Source organism: Ranitomeya imitator, chromosome 7 (genome assembly GCF_032444005.1).
Source record: "Ranitomeya imitator isolate aRanImi1 chromosome 7, aRanImi1.pri, whole genome shotgun sequence".
Classification (NCBI taxonomy): Eukaryota; Metazoa; Chordata; class Amphibia; order Anura; family Dendrobatidae; genus Ranitomeya; species Ranitomeya imitator.
In genome coordinates, this window is record NC_091288.1 from 216,720,004 (window position 1) to 216,740,735 (window position 20,732).

At 41.3% G+C, this 20,732-nt stretch overlaps 1 protein-coding gene and 1 pseudogene across 1 annotated transcript; both read right to left on the minus strand.

Moving 5' to 3' along the window:
* Positions 1 to 6,460: 6,460 nt before the first annotated feature.
* On the minus strand, positions 6,461 to 16,325 carry LOC138645509 (arylamine N-acetyltransferase 2-like). The gene is made up of 3 exons (XM_069734899.1): positions 16,194 to 16,325; positions 8,894 to 8,935; positions 6,461 to 7,816 (listed from the first exon to the last, which is right to left on the minus strand). Exons 2-3 carry the CDS (start codon positions 8,918 to 8,920, stop codon positions 6,998 to 7,000), a joined length of 846 nt encoding a protein of 281 aa, XP_069591000.1. The 5' UTR covers positions 8,921 to 8,935; positions 16,194 to 16,325; the 3' UTR covers positions 6,461 to 6,997.
* On the minus strand, positions 7,923 to 8,884 carry LOC138645758 (arylamine N-acetyltransferase, pineal gland isozyme NAT-10-like; annotated as a pseudogene).
* Positions 16,326 to 20,732: the final 4,407 nt, after the last annotated feature.

The following is a 20,732-nucleotide window of genomic DNA, read 5'->3' on the forward strand; positions in this document are numbered from 1 at the left end:
TATGTACAAGAATAGAACTACTATAATACTGCTCCTATGTACAAGAATATATCTACTATAATACTGCCCCAATGTACAAGAATATAACTACCATAATACTGCCCCTATGTACAAGAATATAACTACTATAATACTGCTCCTATGTACAAGAATATAACTACTATAATACTGCTCCCATGTCCAAGAATATAACTACCATAATACTGCCCCTATGTACAAGAATATAACTACTATAATACTGCTCCCATGTACAGGAATATAACTACTATAATACTGCCCCTATGTACAAGAATATAACTACTATAATACTGCCCCTATGTACAAGAAAATAACTACTATAATACTGCCCTATGTACAAGAATATAACTACTATAATGCTGCTCCTATGTACAAGAATATAACTACTATAATACTGCCCCCTATGTACAAGAATATAACTACTATAATACTGCCCCTATGTACAAGAAAATAACTACTATAATACTGCCCCTATGTACAAGAATATAACTACTATAATACTGCTCCTATGTACAAGAATATAACTACTATAATACTGCCCCTATGTACAAGGGCAGGGTCCTCGCCCCTCTGTATCAGTCAGTCATTGTTAGTTTGTTTACTGTATGTGATATTTGTAACTTGTATGTAACCCCTTCTCATGTACAGCACCATGGAATCAATGGTGCTATATAAATAAATAATAATAATAACTACAATAATACTGCCCTGTGTACACGAATATATCTACTACTAGCTGAAGAGCCCGACATTGCCCGGGCATAGTAACTAACTGTGGTTAGTTATAACAAATAATGATTATCCTCCATCCCATAGTCCGTGCCCATATACCCATCATACACATCTTCCATGCCATATTCCCGTGCCCATACACCCATCCTCTATCCCAATACAACTATCCTTCATGCCATGTAGCATAAGCTATCTCTGATTATGTGTGTTAGTCAGGACCCAGATTATATAGGGCATGGGGGTGGCTAACAGTGCACAGCTGAGAACCTTAGCTCCAAGAGCTCTCAACAGAGCAGATTAACCCCTGCACTGCCCAAAGAAATTTACACTAATCCTCACGTCTCCTCCTCGTTCCCATGCTGATTCTGGCTGTTACACCATCAGCAGCTGCACTCACTGCTATCTGCCAGGCACACAGTGGGTATGCGATGAAGTGATGTCATCCCGCACCCGCTGCTTGTCAGAGGCAAATTGGAATGATGGGAGAGGGAGCGTCATCTGACGCTTTCTCCTCCATTCTTGCTTTCAAGTGTATAGGCGATACAATTGAATGTGGCGCACCGGGGGCGGCGATGACGCCCGGTCCCCCTGACTTACGTCCCCATAGCGGCTGCATGGGCTGGGGGAGCCGGGGCCATGGTCTGCCGGCCCTGATAGCGGGCAGTGTTAGCCAAAGCCTGAAAACACTGCCTGTTATTAAAGTGAAATTAATATTAACTCCTTTCCATGCCATTGGATACGTGGGGAAGGGTGAATATTCATTTCTCTTTAGCAGCGGGATTTCTCTTTAGCAGCGGGAACAGGCTTTGGCAACAGCAGCCGCAACAGCAGCCGCCTCCTCACCCGCTGCTTCTCCGCCGGCACCGGGCGCCGCATTAGCGACACACCACTGGCAGGGGCCCCTGGAGCAGCTGCTGGCCCTGTATGCCAGCAGGTGTCAGTGTCTAGGCCCACCGGAGAATCCTTCGGTTCTCTAGTGGGCCAGTCGGACCCTGCATATGTAACAAGCCAGTGGATATTATCTTCTATGTGTTATCTTATGTCCCCAGAATTCCTGGTTAGTCCGGTTTCCTGATCTGTTCCTCTCCTCCCTGCATTGCATATCTCTATGATTCAGCTACATTACTACAGAGTGGAGCTGCATTCTAGATGCATATATGGGTCAGAGTGGGATAACAGCTGAGCCTCAGCTGTACAGAAGTCCAAATGTGACAGATCACCCACCTTCAAAAGTTCTTGCAGGATGTGGAAGCATCAGCGTGAAGAGTAGTCTTATGACTTCCACATATACAGTACAGAGTTCAAATTTGTGGATAAAGTTCGGAGCAAGTTCAGAGCAGGACGTTTTCTACTGGACGGTTATCGAGCTGTTATGTGATCGCTGTTTTCCTGCCAAGCCACCTCCGAACTTCAGATATAATTTAAAGTGTCCTTGCGATACCAGGAAAATGTGTCTTCGCAGGGTCAGACTTTGCTCTCTTCATTTTTTTGAGCCAGGTCCTTCTCTCCTTCAATTGGAGGAAATACTGTGCTTTCAAAAAGTCTTCATACCCTATGAACTTTTCCACATTTTTTACGTTTAACCCACAAACTTACATTTATTTTATTGGGATTTTATGTGATAACGACACAAATTATTAAGTGTTCGTGAAATGTAAAGGAAATGATACAGGGTTTTCTAATTATACTGCAACCAAAAATCTGAAAATTGTGAGATGCATTTGTATTCAGTAAATTGTAGGACGACCTTTCTCTGCAATCACTGCTGCAGTCTTTGGGGTCCGTCTCTCCAGCTTTGCTCATTTAAAGGTGACCTTTGGCCCCTTCTTTGTACACTCGCTATCGTTCAGTGAGATTGGACGGAGCTGTCTGTGATCAGCAATTTTGACATCTTGTCACAGATTCTCTGGGATTTGGATCTGGACTGTGATTGGGCCATTCACATACGTGAATATGTTCTGATCTAAACCATTCAATGTAGCTCTGGCAGGATGTCTAGGGTTGTAGTCCTGCTGAAAGGTGACCATATGCCCCAGTCTCAAGTCTTTTGCTACCTCTAACTGGTTTTCTTCCAGGATTGCCCTGTATTTAGCTCCATCCATCTTCCCATCAACTCTGAGCAGCTTCCCTGCCCCTGCTGAAGAAACGCCTCCCCACAGCAGGATGCTGCTACCACCATGTGTGATGGTGGGGATGGTGTTTTCAGGGTGTTTTCAGTGTTAGTTTTCTGCCAAATATGTCACTTCAAATTTAGCTCAAAAAGCCCTCCTTTGGTGTCATCTAACCAGAATACCTTCTTCCACATGCTCGCTGTGACCCCTACATGGGACTTCTTATGGCTTTCAATAATGACTTCTTGCCACTCTTCCCTAAAGGCCAGATTTGTGTAGTATACGACTAATAGTTGTCCTGTGGGCAGATTTTCACCACTTCAATGTGGATCTCAGCAACGCCTCCAGAGTGACCATAGGCCTCTTGACGGCTTCTCTAGTTAGTACTCTCCTTGCTTGGGATGTCAGGCTGGGTGGACGGCCATGTGTTGGTAGGTTTGCAGTTGTGCCATTCTCCATCCAATTCTGGATAGTGGATTTAACAGTGCTCGGTGTGATGTTCAGAGCTTGGGCCATTTTTTATAACCTAACACTTCTTTACTATTCTACAAAACTTTATCCCTGACCTGTCTGGTGGGTTCCTTGGTTTTCATGATGCTCTTTGATTAAGGTCCTTAATGTTCTCAAACAAACCTTGAGGCCTTCACAGGATAGTTGTAGTTATACTGAGAAGATATCACACACAGGTGGACTCGAGGTACTAATTACATGACTTCTGAAGGCAATTGGTCACTCAGGATTTCATTTAGGGGGATCAGATTAAGAGGGGGCTGAAGACAAATGTTCCTCACAATTTTCTGATTTATATTTTAAGATATTTAGAAAACCATGTATTATTTCCTCTACACTTCACAAACAAGTGCTATTTTGTGTCACAAAATCCATATAAAATACAGTTAACTTTGTGGGTGCAAAATGAAAAATGTGGAAAAGTTCACGGATATGAATTCGTTTTTAAAACACTATATATGAGCTCTGCAGACTGCTGTGAGGATAGCGAAGGATATACATGAGCTCTGCAGGATAACAGAGTACATACAGTGGGGAAAACAAGTATTTGATACACCGCTGATTTTGCAACTTTTCCCACCTACAAAAATGGAGAGGTCTGCAATTTTAATCGTAGGTACACTTCACCTGTGAGAGACAGAATCTAAAGATATAAACCAGAAAATCAGATTGTATGATAAAAAATGATGATACAATAAACATAATAGGTAATTGAATGAGTGAACCCTCAAGTGAGAGAAAAAATAAAGTGCATAAGTGTCAAGGTAAATAACGCATCTCTATACCACATTTAAGGTGCATGGTGCTAAAGTGACAATGTTGTAAAAATAAAAATAATAATATACCTTTCAGAACCAGCAGGCCTTGATAACGCTCACACCCCGACGCGCGTTTCGGAAAAAGATTCCTTCAACACCCTGAGGGTTCACTCCTATTCTATTATCTATTATTTATCTTGTATCATTTTTTTTATGGGTATATTTATATAAATAGAATAATCTAATATATTTTTTTCAGAATATTGGTCTCATATATATTTTTTCTTATTACTTATTGGAGTTAACTTAGATGATTTTTCTGGTACCCGCACATTTTATTGAGTTTTTATGTTGTCTTTGATTATATCATGTCACCTTTTCCTTTGAGTCCGCCATTTGTGATAGTGTTTTTTTATATATATGTAATCGATTTTTTCTTCTTTTTAACGCTAACCATGTATATTTGGTCCTGATACATGCACATTTCTCTATATTGTACCATTATTTGTCATTTTATTGAATAAAGATTTATGTTTTTTATGGAATATTCCTTGTCTGGATGTTTCATGGCTTTCCATTGTTCTGGGGTATTTCGTCTGGTTCCTTCACCCTGCGTGGTTTCCACTTCTTTTACAGAGCATCGCGGATATTCACTATAGATATAGATGATATTAATTTAATTCTTTATAAATGTATAGTACCGTGAGGTGTTACTGTTGTGTTTACTTTCTACTGAATGATTACATTATACTTAGACATTTTTCTGCTAACAGTGAATCAAGTGCAATAACGAGGCTCATCAGCACTACTTCACAGGGGCCTACCGGGGATTCTCCTGTTCCCCCGTCGGCCAGTCCCAGCCTGCTCCAGTTGGTTCTCCCTTGAAAAGTGGACAAAGTGTTTATAGAACCATGGGATGTCCCAGTGTGTAAGGGAAGGATTTGTCCCGTCCCAAACAAATAACTAGATAAATTCCCGATTCTTACGTTGAGCCACAGATATATATATAAAATAACTACTATATATTTCATCAGAATTTTATAGCATCAAAAGCTGCTTGAGATTTCGCAGGTGTTACGCCTCAGAATGAATATATATAACTAGCTTAGAGGCTCCTCTATAAAATATAACTCAAACCTCAAAACCAAAAATAACAAACAGATAAACAATAAGAAATCCCACAGTGGAGGATACTTCTTATCAGAGGTGTACAGTACTGCCACCTTCTTATGGACAATGGGGAGATGTTTTATCAGAAGACGAACATATTGACTACTGCCAGGAACAACTGGGACATATTTGAGATGGACGGCGATGAACTGGAAGTTGTAAAGGACTTCAACCTACTCAGATCAGTGACCGCTCAAGATTCAGAGACGACACCGGAAGTCAAGAATAGCTATGGGCAAATCAACAATGAAGTCACTGGACAATGTCAACAAATAAAGGAAAATTTCACTGACGACGAAGACACGACTCGTACATAGTTTGGTCTTTTCTATGGTAACATACGGATGCAAAGACAGGATGATAAAGAAACAAGATAGAAGAATTGATTCCTTCAAATGGGCTGCTGGAGAAGGATGTTACCAATACCATGGAAAGCAAGAAGAAAAAAATCAAACCAGACTTGTCACTGGAAGCAAGGATCACCAAGCTACGACTAGCCTACTTTGAACACATCATACAAAGAGAGCAATTACTGGAGAAGGACATCATGGTGAGAAGAATAGAAGCAACAAGGCGAAGAGGAACACCAGCAACCCAATGGGTGAATACTATCAAGATAATGGTGGAGAAGACCCAGGTGACCTATCTACACTTGCACAAGATTGATCGTCCTACAGATCGTCCACCCAACAAAATGCCATGGTTCGGTAATAAATATAATCAGTTTAAGTTTTTTAACATCATACTTACAAACAAATAGGTTTTGTACAACAATCCTGTGTTTTGATCTTCCCATAATAATGAAGTTAGTTAGGACACCTTCCAAGTCCTATTTGGTGCCAAGATGGAAGAATTTAGAGTTGGGTTGTCTTATTGTTTATCATGCAAAGAGACTAGCCAGAACAGGTTTGCGATTTGATGGTGCAGCCTCCAACACCATTATTGATTGCTGTTAGACTGTGGTCACTTGTCCATTAATTATCCTTTTGAAACAAAGCCATTAAACAAAAAAACCTGCATGGGAGGGTGGGAGATTGGGAAACTGCTGCACTTTAAAATGATCTGTTCACCTTGAATTCAGAGATTTAACAAACTAATCCAAACAAACTATTTTTGGAGCCGACATACCACACAAAAAAGTCTCAGAAATGGAGACACAAACCATTTTTTTACAACTTTATTTTTATCTTAGTAACATCATTATTTCATTGTCCTGTAAAGTTATATCAACAGGTTAATTTTATAACACAGTGAACGCCATAAAAACGCCACAACTGTCAGAATTGTTTTTTTATCTTAATTTCATCGATGAGATACAAGTAAGTGGTTTTAGTGTAATAATTTTATTTATTTTTTTTTTACACAAAAATCAGAGGACTTTCCTTGACTTTGTGCTTAGTTTCTGGTTATAGATTGAATGAAGCAGCTCTATCTCCCCTCTTATAGCAGAAATTCTCAGTAAAGTTTAAATGAGGTGAAGATATACAAATGCCTTTTGATTTCGCTCTATACAGATGGGTGAGCGTTGCATCCCTTGATAAACAGGGGTTTGGTGTCTGTTATCGCAGGGTGACAAGTTTTGATTGATTTAGGGTTGTCTTTTCAATCAACTAAAGTTAAAAGGAAGCGATAAAGACATTGCGCCCCGTACATATAGTGCACATAGAAGTATAACAATAGATCCAGTTTGATCAGCGGCTATTCATCCTTTGGTGTTAGTTTCCTACTGAGGACAATCCCAAATTTGTCTCTGAGTAGAGCTGGAATCTCCTCCTCAGTGACTTCTTCTGTGGTCTTCACACTTCCACCTCCTTTTCTGTACTCGGTGCTTATTAGTCGGCGCCCCATGTATGTCAGTTGTCCATGTGGGAGCCGTAGGGAACAAAAGCATTTTTGGACAAAGAATGAACTGGGCGACGTCTGGTAATGTTCACACAGCTCCCGGAAATCCTCAAATGTCCTTTCTTTGAGTGTGAACTTGTAGAGACTGTTCCAGACGTTTTCCTCCTTCCTCTGCAAGTGCCACTCATCTTCATCTACTTGTAACCGATAGACACCACAGTCCTGTTCCTCTTCCCAGCCGGCCTCCAGAGGGAATGGTTCCATGATTCCGTCCCCAAAACCAACATCACACAACCATCTCCTTCCCTCAAGGTCCACCGTCATCATCATATGCGAGAGTGGAGGTTCATAAAGACCGGACACTTGGATCTTCACGCTGCTTGATAACACTCGTGGCTGGTAGCCCAATTGTTGCAAGACCCAAAAGAAAAGACCGTTGTTCTCGAAACAGAAGCCTCCACGTTTCCTCAAGACAATCTTCTCATAAATCCAGCCAATGTCCAGAAAGATTTTTTCCCCGCTGTGGATACTGAGGCTTTCAAAGGGAACAGAAAGAACATGTTGGCGATGTACAGTCCGTAATTTAGAAAGTGATGGTGTCCCGGAAACTGCAGTGTAATCTGCAATTCCGATTCTCTGGAGATAGGTGTTCAGGTCCAACTTGGAAGAAGAGTCCTAGAAAAAAAATGTAATCGATTAATCAACTGGTTCAGTTTTCCTAAATTAACTCTAGTGTGAAAGATAAAAAGAGAAAATACTGAAAACACCCGAACTCTAAAATGTTTTCATTATTATACATTGGGTGTCAATCTCTTTAAACTATGTGAAGTACCATTTCTTTATTTAGGCCGATTACTCATTACTGGGAATATGATCAGAAGACGACCATGCATGGAATGTATTACAAAATTACCGTACTACTGTCATTTTTAGCAACAGGTCATCAATCATGAACCTTACTGGTTGATGTGTCTTTGGCATTACGATATCTTCATCTTTAGGAATTAGTTTTCCACTCAGGACAATCCCAAATGTATCTCTGAGTAGTTCTGGGATCTCCTCATCAGTAAGTTTTCGAGTGGTCTTCACACTTCCTCCGCCCTTGGTGTACTCGGTGCTGATAAGTTGCCTTCCTATATACGTCAGTCTTGCTCGTGGGAGTTGTAAGGAACATATGGATTTTTGAACAAATATACAACTGGGCGACGTCTGATGATATTCATACATTTCCCGGAAATCCTCAAATGTCCTCTCCTCCAGGGTGAACTTATAGAGACATCTCCAGCCATTTTCTTCCTTCCTCTCCATGTACCATTCATCTCCTTGTACTTGTAAACGAAATACACCACTGTCCTGTTCCTCTTCCCACCCGGCCTCCAGTGGAAACGGCTCAACAAATGTTTCCCCAAAGCCGACATCACAAAGCCATCTTCTTCCCTCGAGGTTAACTACCAATATCATGTGTTCAAATGGGGGACCAAAAATGCCAATTATTCTGTTTCTCACCTTTGACGACAATACCTGTGTTTGGTAGCCCAGTTGTTGGAGCACCCACAAGAAAAGACCATTGTTCTCATAACAGAAACCTCCTCGTCGTCTAACTACAATTTTGTTGTATATCCATGAAACATCCAAGATAATTTTTTCTCCACTATGTATGCTGAGACCTTCTATCGGTACAGAGTGTACATGGTGGCGGTGTAATTCTCATAATGCTGAGAGAGAAGGATGTCCAGAATTTGTCAAACTCACCCTCTGGAAGTACGAATTCAGATCCATTGTGTGGCAAGTGTCCTGTAAGATAATATACATAGTTACATAGTTACATAGTTATTAAGGTTGAAGGAAGACTATATGTCCATCTAGTTCAACCCATAGCCTAACCTAACATGTTGATCCAGAGGAAGGCAAAAAAAACCCATGTGCAAAGAGTAAGCTCCACATTGGGGAAAAAAATTCCTTCCCGACTCCACATACGGCAATCAGACTAGTTCCCTGGATCAACGCCCTATCAAGGAATCTAGTGTATATACCCTGTAACATTATACTTTTCCAGAAAGGTATCCAGTCCCCTTTTAAATTTAAGTAATGAATCACTCATTACAACATCATACGGCAGAGAGTTCCATAGTCTCACTGCTCTTACAGTAAAGAATCCGCGTCTGTTATTATGCTTAAACCTTTTTTCCTCCAACCGCAGAGGATGCCCCCTTGTCCCTGTCTCAGGTCTATGATTAAAAAGATCATCAGAAAGGTCTTTGTACTGTCCCCTCATATATTTATACATTAAAATAAGATCACCCCTTAGTCTTCGTTTTTCCAAACTAAATAGCCCCAAGTGTAATAACCTATCTTGGTATTGCAGACCCCCCAGTCCTCTAATAACCTTGGTCGCTCTTCTCTGCACCCGCTCCAGTTCAGCTATGTCTTTCTTAAACACCGGAGACCAGAACTGTGCACAGTATTCTAAGTGTGGTCGAACTAGTGACTTGTATAGAGGTAAAATTATGTTCTCCTCATGAGCATCTATGCCTCTTTTAATGCATCCCATTATTTTATTTGCCTTTGTAGCAGCTGCCTGACACTGGCCACTGAATTTAAGTTTGTCATCCACCCATACACCCAGGTCTTTTTCATTGACGGTTTTGCCCAGAGTTTTAGAATTAAGCGCATAATTATACATCTTATTACTTCTACCCAAGTGCATGACCTTACATTTATCCCCATTAAAGCTCATTTGCCATTTATCAGCCCAAGCTTCTAGTTTACATAAATCATCCTGTAATATAAAATTGTCCTCCTCTGTATTGATTACCCTGCAGAGTTTAGTGTCATCTGCAAATATTGAAATTCTACTCTGAATGCCCCCTACAAGGTCATTAATAAATATGTTAAAAAGAAGAGGGCCCAATACTGACCCCTGTGGTACCCCACTGCTAACCGCTACCCAGTCCGAGTGTGCTCCATTAATAACCACCCTTTGTTTCCTATCCCTGAGCCAGCTCTCAACCCACTTGCACATATTTTCCCCTATCCCCATTCTTCTCATTTTATGTATCAACCTTTTGTGTGGCACCGTATCAAAAGCTTTTGAAAAGTCCATATACACTACATCCACTGGGTTCCCTTGGTCCAATCTGGAACTTACCTCTTCATAGAAACTGATCAAATTAGTCTGACATGAACGGTCCCTAGTAAACCCGTGCTGATACTGGGTCATGAGGTTATTCCTCTTCAGATACTCCAGTATAGCATCCCTTAGAATGCCCTCCAGTATTTTACCCACAGTAGAGGTTAAGCTTACTGGCCTATAATTTCCGAGTTCAGTTTTTGTCCCTTTTTTGAATATTGGCACCACATTTGCTGTACGCCAGTCCTGCGGCACAGACCCTGTTATTATGGAGTCTCTAAAGATAAATAATAATGGTCTATCAATGACTGTACTTAATTCCTGCAGTACTCGAGGGTGTATCCCATCCGGGCCCGGAGATTTGTCAATTTTAGTGATTTTTAGACGCCGCCGCACTTCCTGCTGGGTTAAGCAGGTGACATTTAATGGGGAATTTTTATCACTAGACATTTTGTCTGCCATGGGATTTTCTTGTGTAAATACTGATGAAAAAAAGTCATTTAGCATATTGGCTTTTTCCTCATCCTCATCCACCATTTCACCCAGACTATTTTTAAGGGGGCCTACACTATCATTTTTTAGTTTCTTACTATTTATGTAGTTAAAGAATATTTTAGGATTATTTTTACTCTCTCTGGCAATGAGTCTCTCTGTCTCAATCTTTGCTGCATTGATTTGCTTTTTACAGAATTTATTTAATTTTCTGTATTTATTTAATGCCTCCTCACTACCTACTTCCTTTAATTCTCTAAATGCTTTCTTTTTGTCACTTATTGCGCCCCTTACAGCTCTATTTAGCCATATTGGTTTCCTCCTATTTCTAGTATGTTTATTCCCATACGGTATATACTGTGCACAGGTCCTATCCAGGATGCTAATAAACGTCTCCCATTTTCTTTGTATATTTTTATGTCTCAGGATATCGTCCCAGTTAATTGCACCAAGATCCTCTCTCATCCGTTGGAAATTTGCCCTCCTGAAGCTTAGTGTCCTTGTAACCCCTCTATTACACATCTTATTAAAGGATACTTGAAAACTTATTATTTTGTGATCGCTATTTCCCAAGTGACCCCCAACCCTTATATTTGATATGCGGTCTGGCCTGTTGGTTAATATTAGGTCTAGCAGTGCCCCCCTTCTTGTTGGGTCCTGAACCAGTTGTGAAAGGTAATTGTCTCTCATAATTGTCAAAAACTGATTACCTTTGCTGGAACTGCAGGTTTCTATTCCCCAATCTATTTCAGGGTAGTTGAAGTCCCCCATAATAATGACTTCTCCTTGAGTCGCAGCTTCATCTATTTGCTTTACGAGGATATTCTCCATTGCTTCCATTATTTTTGGAGATTTATAACAAACCCCTATCAGTAATTTATTATTTTTTCCCCCTCCCCTTATCTCCACCCACAGGGATTCTACATTTTCATTAAATTCACCTATATTATCGCGCAGGAGATATAGCCACACAGTTATTACTATTCCAGGTACAAAAAATATAACTACTATAATACTGCCCCCTATGTGCAAGAATATAACTACTATAATACTGCCACTATGTACAAGAATATAACTACTATAATACTGCCCCCTATGTGCAAAAATATAACTACTATAATACTGCCCCTATGTACAGCAATATAACTACTATAATACTGCTCCTATGTACAAGAATATAACTACTATAATACTGCCCCCTATGTACAAGAATATAACTACTATAATACTGCCCCCTATGTACAAGAATATAACTACTATAATACTGCCCCTATGTACAAGAATATAACTACTATAATCCTGCTCCTATGTACAAGAATATAACTACTATAATACTGCTCCTATGTACAAGAATATAACTACTATAATACTGCCCCCTATGTACAAGAATATAACTACTATAATACTGCCCCCTATGTACAAGAATATAACTACTATAATACTGCCCCTATGTACAAGAATATAACTACTATAATCCTGCTCCTATGTACAAGAATATAACTACTATAATACTGCTCCTATGTACAAGAATATAACTACTATAATCCTGCTCCTATGTACAAGAATATAACTACTATAATACTGCCCCTATGTACAAGAATATAACTACTATAATCCTGCTCCTATGTACAAGAATATAACTACTATAATACTGCCACTATGTACAAGAATATAACTACTATAATACTGCCCCCTATGTGCAAAAATATAACTACTATAATACTGCCCCTATGTACAGCAATATAACTACTATAATACTGCTCCTATGTACAAGAATATAACTACTATAATACTGCCCCTATGTACAAGAATATAACTACTATAATACTGCCCCCTATGTACAAGAATATAACTACTATAATACTGCCCCTATGTACAAGAATATAACTACTATAATCCTGCTCCTATGTACAAGAATATAACTACTATAACACTGCTCCCCATGTACAAGAATATAACTACTATAATACTGCCCCTATGTACAAGAATATAACTACTATAATACTGCTCCCATGTACAAGAATATAACTACTATAATACTGTCCCTATGTACAAGAATAAAACTACTATAATACTGCCCCTATGTACAAGAATATAACTACTATAATACTGCTCCTATGTACAAGAATATAACTACTATATTACTGCTCCTATGTACAAGAATATAACTACTATAATACTGCCCCTATGTACAAGAATATAACTACTATAATACTGCTCCTATGTACAAGAATATAACTACTATAATACTGCCCCTATGTACAAGAATATAACTACTATAATACAGCTCCCATGTACAAGAATATAACTACTATAATACTGCCCCTATGTACAATAATATAACTACTATAATACTGCCCCTATGTACAAGAATATAACTACTATAATACTGCCCCTATGTACAAGAATATAACTACTATAATACAGCTCCCATGTACAAGAATATAACTACTATAATACTGCTCCTATGTACAAGAATATAACTACTATAATACTGCCCCTATGTACAAGAATATAACTACTATAATACTGCTCCCATGTACAAGAATATAACTACTATAATACTGCTCCTATGTACAATAATATAACTACTATAATACTGCCCCTATGTACAAGAATATAACTACTATAATACTGCCCCTATGTACAAGAATATAACTACTATAATACTGCCCCTATGTACAATAATATAACTACTATAATACTGCCCCTATGTACAATATAACTACTATAATACTGCCCCTATGTACAAGAATATAACTACTATAATACTGCTCCCATGTACAAGAATATAACTACTATAATACTGCCCCTATGTACAAGAATATAACTACTATAATACTGCTCCCATGTACAAGAATATAACTACTATAATACTGCTCCCATGTACAAGAATATAACTACTATAATACTGCCCCTATGTACAAGAATATAACTACTATAATACTGCCCCCTATGTACAAGAATATAACTACTATAATACTGCCCCTATGTACAGGAATATAACTACTATAATACTGCCCCTATGTACAAGAATATAACTACTATAATACTGCCCCTATATACAAGAATATAACTACTATAATACTGCTCCTATGTACAAGAATATAACTATTAGTCCAGATAATATTAATCTCATTTATTATATTTTTCCCGGTATAACATGAGCAGTATGACATCTACTATATAATTGTCTAAGGGGTACTTCCGTCTTTCTGTCTGTCCTTCTGTCTTTCTTTCTGTCACGGATATTCATTGGTCACGGCCTCTGTCTGTCATGGAAATCCAAGTCGCCGATTGGTCGCGGCAAAACAGCCACGACCAATCAGCGACGGGCACAGTCCGGAAGAAAATGGCCGCTCCTTTCTCCCCGCAGTCAGTGCCCGGCGCCCGCATACTCTCCTCCGGTCACCGCTCACACAGGGTTAATGCCGGCGGTAATGGACTGCGTTATGCCGCGGGTAACACTCCGTAACCGCTGCTATTAACCCTGTGTGTCCCCAACTTTTTACTATTAATGCTGCCTCTGCGGCATCAATAGTAAAAAAATGTAATGTTGAAAATAATAAAAAAACAAAAAAACTGCTATTCTCACCCTCCGTAGTCCGCCGAGCCGCACTCTCTGCCGCCATCTTCCGTTCCCAGGATGCATTGCGAAATTACCCAGATGACTTAGCGGTCTCGCTTCGGTGGATCCCAGGGGGTTAGTATATAACTATTTTTTAATTATTTTTTAACAGGGATATGGTGCCCACACTGCTGTATATTACGTGGGCTGTGTTATATACCGTGTGGCTGCTATATACTACATAGGCAGTGTGATATACTATGTGGGCAGTGTGATATACTCTGTGGGCTGTGCTATATATTACGTGGCCAGTGTTATATACTGCGTGGCTGCTATATACTGCGTGGGCTGTTATATAGTATGTGGCTGTGTTATATACTGTGTGGCCACTGTTATATATTGCGTGGCCTGTAAAAGCATCGGGTATTCTACAATATGTATGTATGATGCAGCCACATAGTATATAGCACAGGCCACGTAGTATTTGTCTGCTATATACTACATGGCTCCTATATACTACGTGGCCTGTGCTAAATACTATTATACTATGTGGCTGCTATATATATCTACTATATAATTGTCTAAGGGTCACTTCCGTCTGTCCTTCTGTCTGTCACGGTTATTCATTCGCTGATTGGTCTCGCCAGCTGCCTGTCATGGCTGCTGCGACCAATCAGCGACGGGCACAGTCCAGAAGAAAATGGCGGCTCCTTACTCCCCGCAGTCAGTGGCCGGCGCCCGCTCCATACTCCCCTCCGGTCACCGCTAACACAGGGTTAATGCCGCGGGTAACGCACTCCATTACCGCGGCTATTAACCCTGTGTGTCCCCAACCTTTTATTATTGACGCTGCCTATGCGGCATCAATAGTAAAAAAAATAATGTTAAAAATAATTTAAAAAAAAAAAAAAACAACAAACCTGCTATACTCACCCTCCGTTGTCAGTTAAGCCGCTCGCGCCTGCCGCCATCTTCCTTTCCCAGCGATGAATTGCGAAATTACCTAGAAGACCTAGCGGTCTCGCAAGACCGCTAAGTCATCTGGGTAATTTCGCAATGCATCCTGGGAACGCAAGATGGCGGCAGCCACGCGAACATTGGCACAGTGCCGTTGGATCCCAGGAGGCGGAGAGACGGGAAACTGAGGAGCAGCGACGAGAGGTGAGTATGTTACAACTACAAGGGGCCCTCGGATCGTTAGGGGAGTATGTTTATTTTTTAATCTGTGACATACGTGGCTGGGCAATATACTACGTGACTGGGCAATATACTACGTGACTGGGCAATATACTACGTGGCTGCGCAATATACTACGTGGCTGCGCAATATACTACGTGACTGGGCAATATACTACGTGACTGGGCAATATACTACGTGGCTGGGCAATATACTACGTGACTGGGCAATATACTACGTGGCTGCGCAATATACTACGTGACTGGGCAATATACTACGTGACTGGGCAATATACTACATGGACATGCATATTCTAGAATACCTGATGCGTTAGAATCAGGTATATATATATATATATACATACATACACACACACATATATATTAGTCTAGTTTCCTTTATATATGTTACAAGGCAGACCAGTAGATATTATCTTCCACGTGTTATCTTGAATCCCCGGTTAGTCCGGTTTCCTGATCTGTTCCTCTCCTCCCTGCGTTGCTGCATTATAGCTGTATATATATATATATATATATATATATATATATATATATATATATATATATATATATATATATAGCTTAGGGTGGGATACAAGCTGCGTTCTAGCTGTATATAATGCTTAGGGTGGGATACAAGCTGAGCCCCAGCTGCACACAAGTCCAAATGTGACCCAGATCACCCACCTTCAGAAGTTCTTGCAGGATGTGGAAGCTTCAGGGTGAAGTCTTATGACTTCCACAGATACAGTACAGAGTTCACACTTGCGGATACACGTCAGAGCAGGACATTTTCTACTGGACGGTTATCGAGCTGTTACGTGATCGCTGTTTTCCTGCCGAGCTGCCTCCGAACTTCAGATATAATGTAAACAGTCTTCCGGCGTACAAGAGAAATGTGTCGGAGCACGGATAAACTTTGCTCTAAGCATTTTTTAGAATGAGCTCCTTCTCTCCTTCGATTCGTGGATATACAGTGCTTTGAAGAAGTCTTCATACCCTGTGAACTTTTCCACATTTTTTCACGTTACACCCACAAACTAAAATGTATGTTATTGGGATTTTCTGTGATACCAACACAAAGTAATAAGTGTTTGTGAAGTGTAATGGAAATCATTCAGGGTTTTCTAATTTACAAATACAATATATAAAAATATATAAAAAAAAATTGGGCCGTGCTTCTGTATTCCGCCCCTGATTCAGGACTTTCGCTGCAGTCTTTTGGGGTCTGTCTCTCCATGTTTGCACATCTAGAGGTGACATTTTGCCCCTTCTTTGCACACTCGCTCTCGCTCAGTGAGATTGGATGGAGACGACTGATCAGTAATTTTCACAGATTCTCTGGGATTTGGGTCTGGACAGTGACTGGGCCGTTCACACACAGGAATATGCTCTGATCTAAACCCTCCATTGTAGCTCTGGCAGGATGTTGAGGGTCTTTGTCCTGCTGGAAGGTGAACCTACGCCCCAGTCTCAAGTCTCCTGCCGCCTCTAACAGGTTTTCCTCCAGGATTGCCCTGTATTTAGCTCCATCCATCTTCCCATCACTCCATACTCCTGTCATTTTTGGACGATGGATTAACCAGTGCTCGGTGAGATGTTCAGAGCATGGACTGCTTTTTTTATCACATAACCCTGCTTTACTCTTCTTCACTTCTTCACTTTATCCCTGACCTGTCTGGTGGGCTCCTTCGTTTTCATGATGCTGTTTAATCCCTAATGTTTTCACACAAACCTCTGAGGTCTTCACAGAACAGCTGTAGTTATACTGAGAAGAAATCACATCCAGGTGGACGCAATGTACTAATTATGTGACTTCTGGGGGCGATTGGTCACTCAGGTTGTTATTAAATTATTATTATTTATATAGCACCATTGATTCCATGGTACTGTACATAAGAAGGGGTTACATACAAAATACAGATATAGTTTACAGTAATCAAACAAACAATGTCAGACTAGTACAGAGTAAAGAGGACCCTGCCCTTGCGGGCTTACATTCTACAGGATGGTGGGGAGGAAGACAGTAGGTTAGGTGGTTGCGGCAGCTCTGGTGTTGGTGAGGCAGTAGCTCGGGTAGTGTTGAGGCAGCGAGGTCAGTGCAGGCTGTAAGCTTTGTTAAAGAGGTGAGTTTTCAAGTTCCGTCTGAAGGATCAAAATGTGGTGGATAATCAGACATTTTGGGGCACAGAATTCCAGAGGATGGAGGATATTCAAGAGAAGTCTTGGAGCCGATTGAGGAACTAATAAGCGTGGAGGAGAGAAGGAGGTCTTGGGATCACCAGAGATTACGTGTGGGAAGATATCAGGAGATTAGTTCAGAGATATATGGAAGAGACAGGTTATGGATGGCTTTAAAGGTCAGTATTAGTAATATGAACTGGATACGCTGAGGAATTAGAAGCCAGTGAAGAGATTTGCAGAAGGTAAAGTCGGGCAGTAGAGTTAAGGAAAGACTGGAGAGGTCTGATAGTCTTAGCAGGGAGACCACAGAAGAGGATGTTGCAGTAGTTGAGGCGTCAAATGATGAGGGCATGCACAAGCATTTTTGTAGATTGAGAGTTAAGGATAGGACGGATTCTGGAAATATTTTTGAGCTGGAGGCAACAGGAGGTGGAAAGGGCTTGGATGTGCAGTTTGAATGACAGGGCAGAGTCCATGGTTACTCCGAGTAGGCAGATTTCCTGTAAGGGGGAAAGCATGATGTCATTCATTGCGGTATATGGATCCGGTAGGGAAGATACGCGAGATGGAGGAAAGATGATGAGTTCAGATTTGTCCACACTGAGTTTGACAAAGTGAGAGAAGTAGGAAGATATGGCTGATAGACACTCTGGGATCTGGACATTAGAGAGGTGACATCTGGGCCAGAGATGTAGAGCGGAGTGTCATCAACATATTGATGGTACTGAAAGCCGTAAGACTTTATGAGTTTTCCAAGGACAAGGGTATAGATTGAGAAGAGTAGGGGTCCTAGAACAGAGCCTTGGGGGACTCCAACAGAGAGAGGGTGGGATGATGAGGTAGTGCGGGAGTGGGAGACACTGAATGTGCGGTTGAAAAGGTATGAGGAGATCCAGGATAGGGCAAGGTCTTTGATGCCAAAGGAAGAGAAGATCTGCAGTAGGAGAGAGTGGTCAACTGTGTCAAAGGCAAAGGTCTGGAAGGAGAAGTATAGAGAATTGTCTGTTAGCTTTGGCTGTAAGTAAGTGGTTAGTAATTTTGCTCAGGGCATTATCAATGGAATGATGGGGACGGAAATCAGATAGTAGATAGTCAAAGAGCAAGTTAGATGAGGGGTGGGAGGAAAGTTCAGTGTGGACGTGCTGCTCAAGGAGTTTGGAAGCAAATGGGAACAGCGATATGGGGAGATAGCATGACATAGCGGTCGGGTCGAGGGTTGGCTTTTTGAGGATAGGTGTGAATGTGGCATGTTTGTACGCAGAAGGGAAGGTACCAGAAGTTACTGATAGGTTGAAGAGATGGATTAGGGATAGGATAAGTGTTGTGGTAAGGTTGGGGTCAAATGCACAAGTGGTGAGGTCTATTTTGGCGAAGAGATGAGTAAGCTCTCCTTCAGTGATGTTGGAGAGGGAGGTTATGGGGTTTGGGCATTGGTCTGGTATACAAAGCGGTTGTGGTGGTTGAATAAAGACTTGCCTTGTTTGGTTGATATTATTTTTAAGTGTATGGCAAAGTCCTCAGCAGAGATGAGGGAGGATGGAGGGGGCAGTGGAGGGACCAGGATGAAGTTAAAAGTGTTGAATAACTGTTGGGGTTGTAGGATAAGGAAGATACAGGGATATAAATAGGCCTGTTTAGCAGGAGGTGAGGGCAGATTTGAATGCGAGTGTTGCTTGTTTCAATGCAGTGAAATCATCTTGCGAATGTGTTTTCTTATAACCCCACTCGGCAACCCTGGACACTTGCCCAAGCTTTAAGTGATGTTATTGTGCTAGGGTTGTCTATTGATACAAGGTGAAGGAAGGTGACGGGCACAAGGGGGCATTCTTTGCGTCTGGAGGAGAGAAGGTTTTTCCACCAACATAGAAGAGGATTCTTTACTGTTAGGGCAGTGAGAATCTGGAATTGCATGCCTGAGGAGGTGGTGATGGCGAACTCAGTCGAGGGGTTCAAGAGAGGCCTGGATGTCTTCCTGGAGCAGAACAATATTGTATCATACAATTATTAGGTTCTGTAGAAGGACGTAGATCTGGATATTTATTATGATGGAATATAGGCTGAACTGGATGGACAAATGTCTTTTTTCGGCCTTACTAACTATGTTACTATGTTACTATGTTACTATGATACGTCGCACTCTGCTATGCATGAGAGGGGCGATCGCGTCAATGGCTGATGCGAGAGTGGCATTGTAGAAAGCAGTGGCACTGTGTCGTGGAGTGAGGATATGGATGACAGTGGTAGAATAGTTATGGAGTGTGTGTGCCTAGATGTGCGAGGTTTCTGCGGGGGTGCGCTAGTTGCTGGACATGGTGACAGGTGAGGAGGACAGGGATGAGAAACTGAGTAGATGATGGTCAGACAGAGGCAGAGGGGAGGTTGTGAAGTTAGAGTGGGAGCAGAGATGGATGAAGATCAGGTCTAATGCATGTCCGTCTGTGTGAGTGGCTGCGGAGGACCACTGAGTAAGTCCAAAAGATGAAGTAAGCAACAGGAGTTTGGAGGCTTCTGACTGGAGGCTGTCAGTAGGGATGCCCAAGTCACCCATGATGATGGTGGGAATGTCAGTGGAAAGTAAAGATGCCAGGTAGAGAATTGGTCAATAAAGGTAGTGGCTGGGACCGGAGGTCAGTATATGATGGCCACTTGGAGGTTGAGGGAGAGTAGATGCGAACCGAGTGGACTTCAAAGGAAGGGAGGATAAGGGAGGGTAGTAAAGGCGAGATTGGGTTAAAGGTGCAGTTGGTAGCAATAAGAAGACCCACTCCTCCACCATTTTTGTTGCCAAACGAGGAGTGTGGGAAGCGCTATGTATGACCTTAAGTGCCGGCGCCTGCGCACTACGGCACCAAGGTCATGTACCAGGGGCATGAGCGATGATTTGTCTCCCATGGTTTTGCGGTTTAAAAATAAATCCTGAGCGCCGGGATTCCGGCCAATGCACACATAGAAAGAAGAGACAATAGGAGGAAGTTAGGATTCTCCACAGGCGCACGTGAGCCTGGACCCTCCAGTGCTGGGATTTGGGCTGGCGTGTGTGCA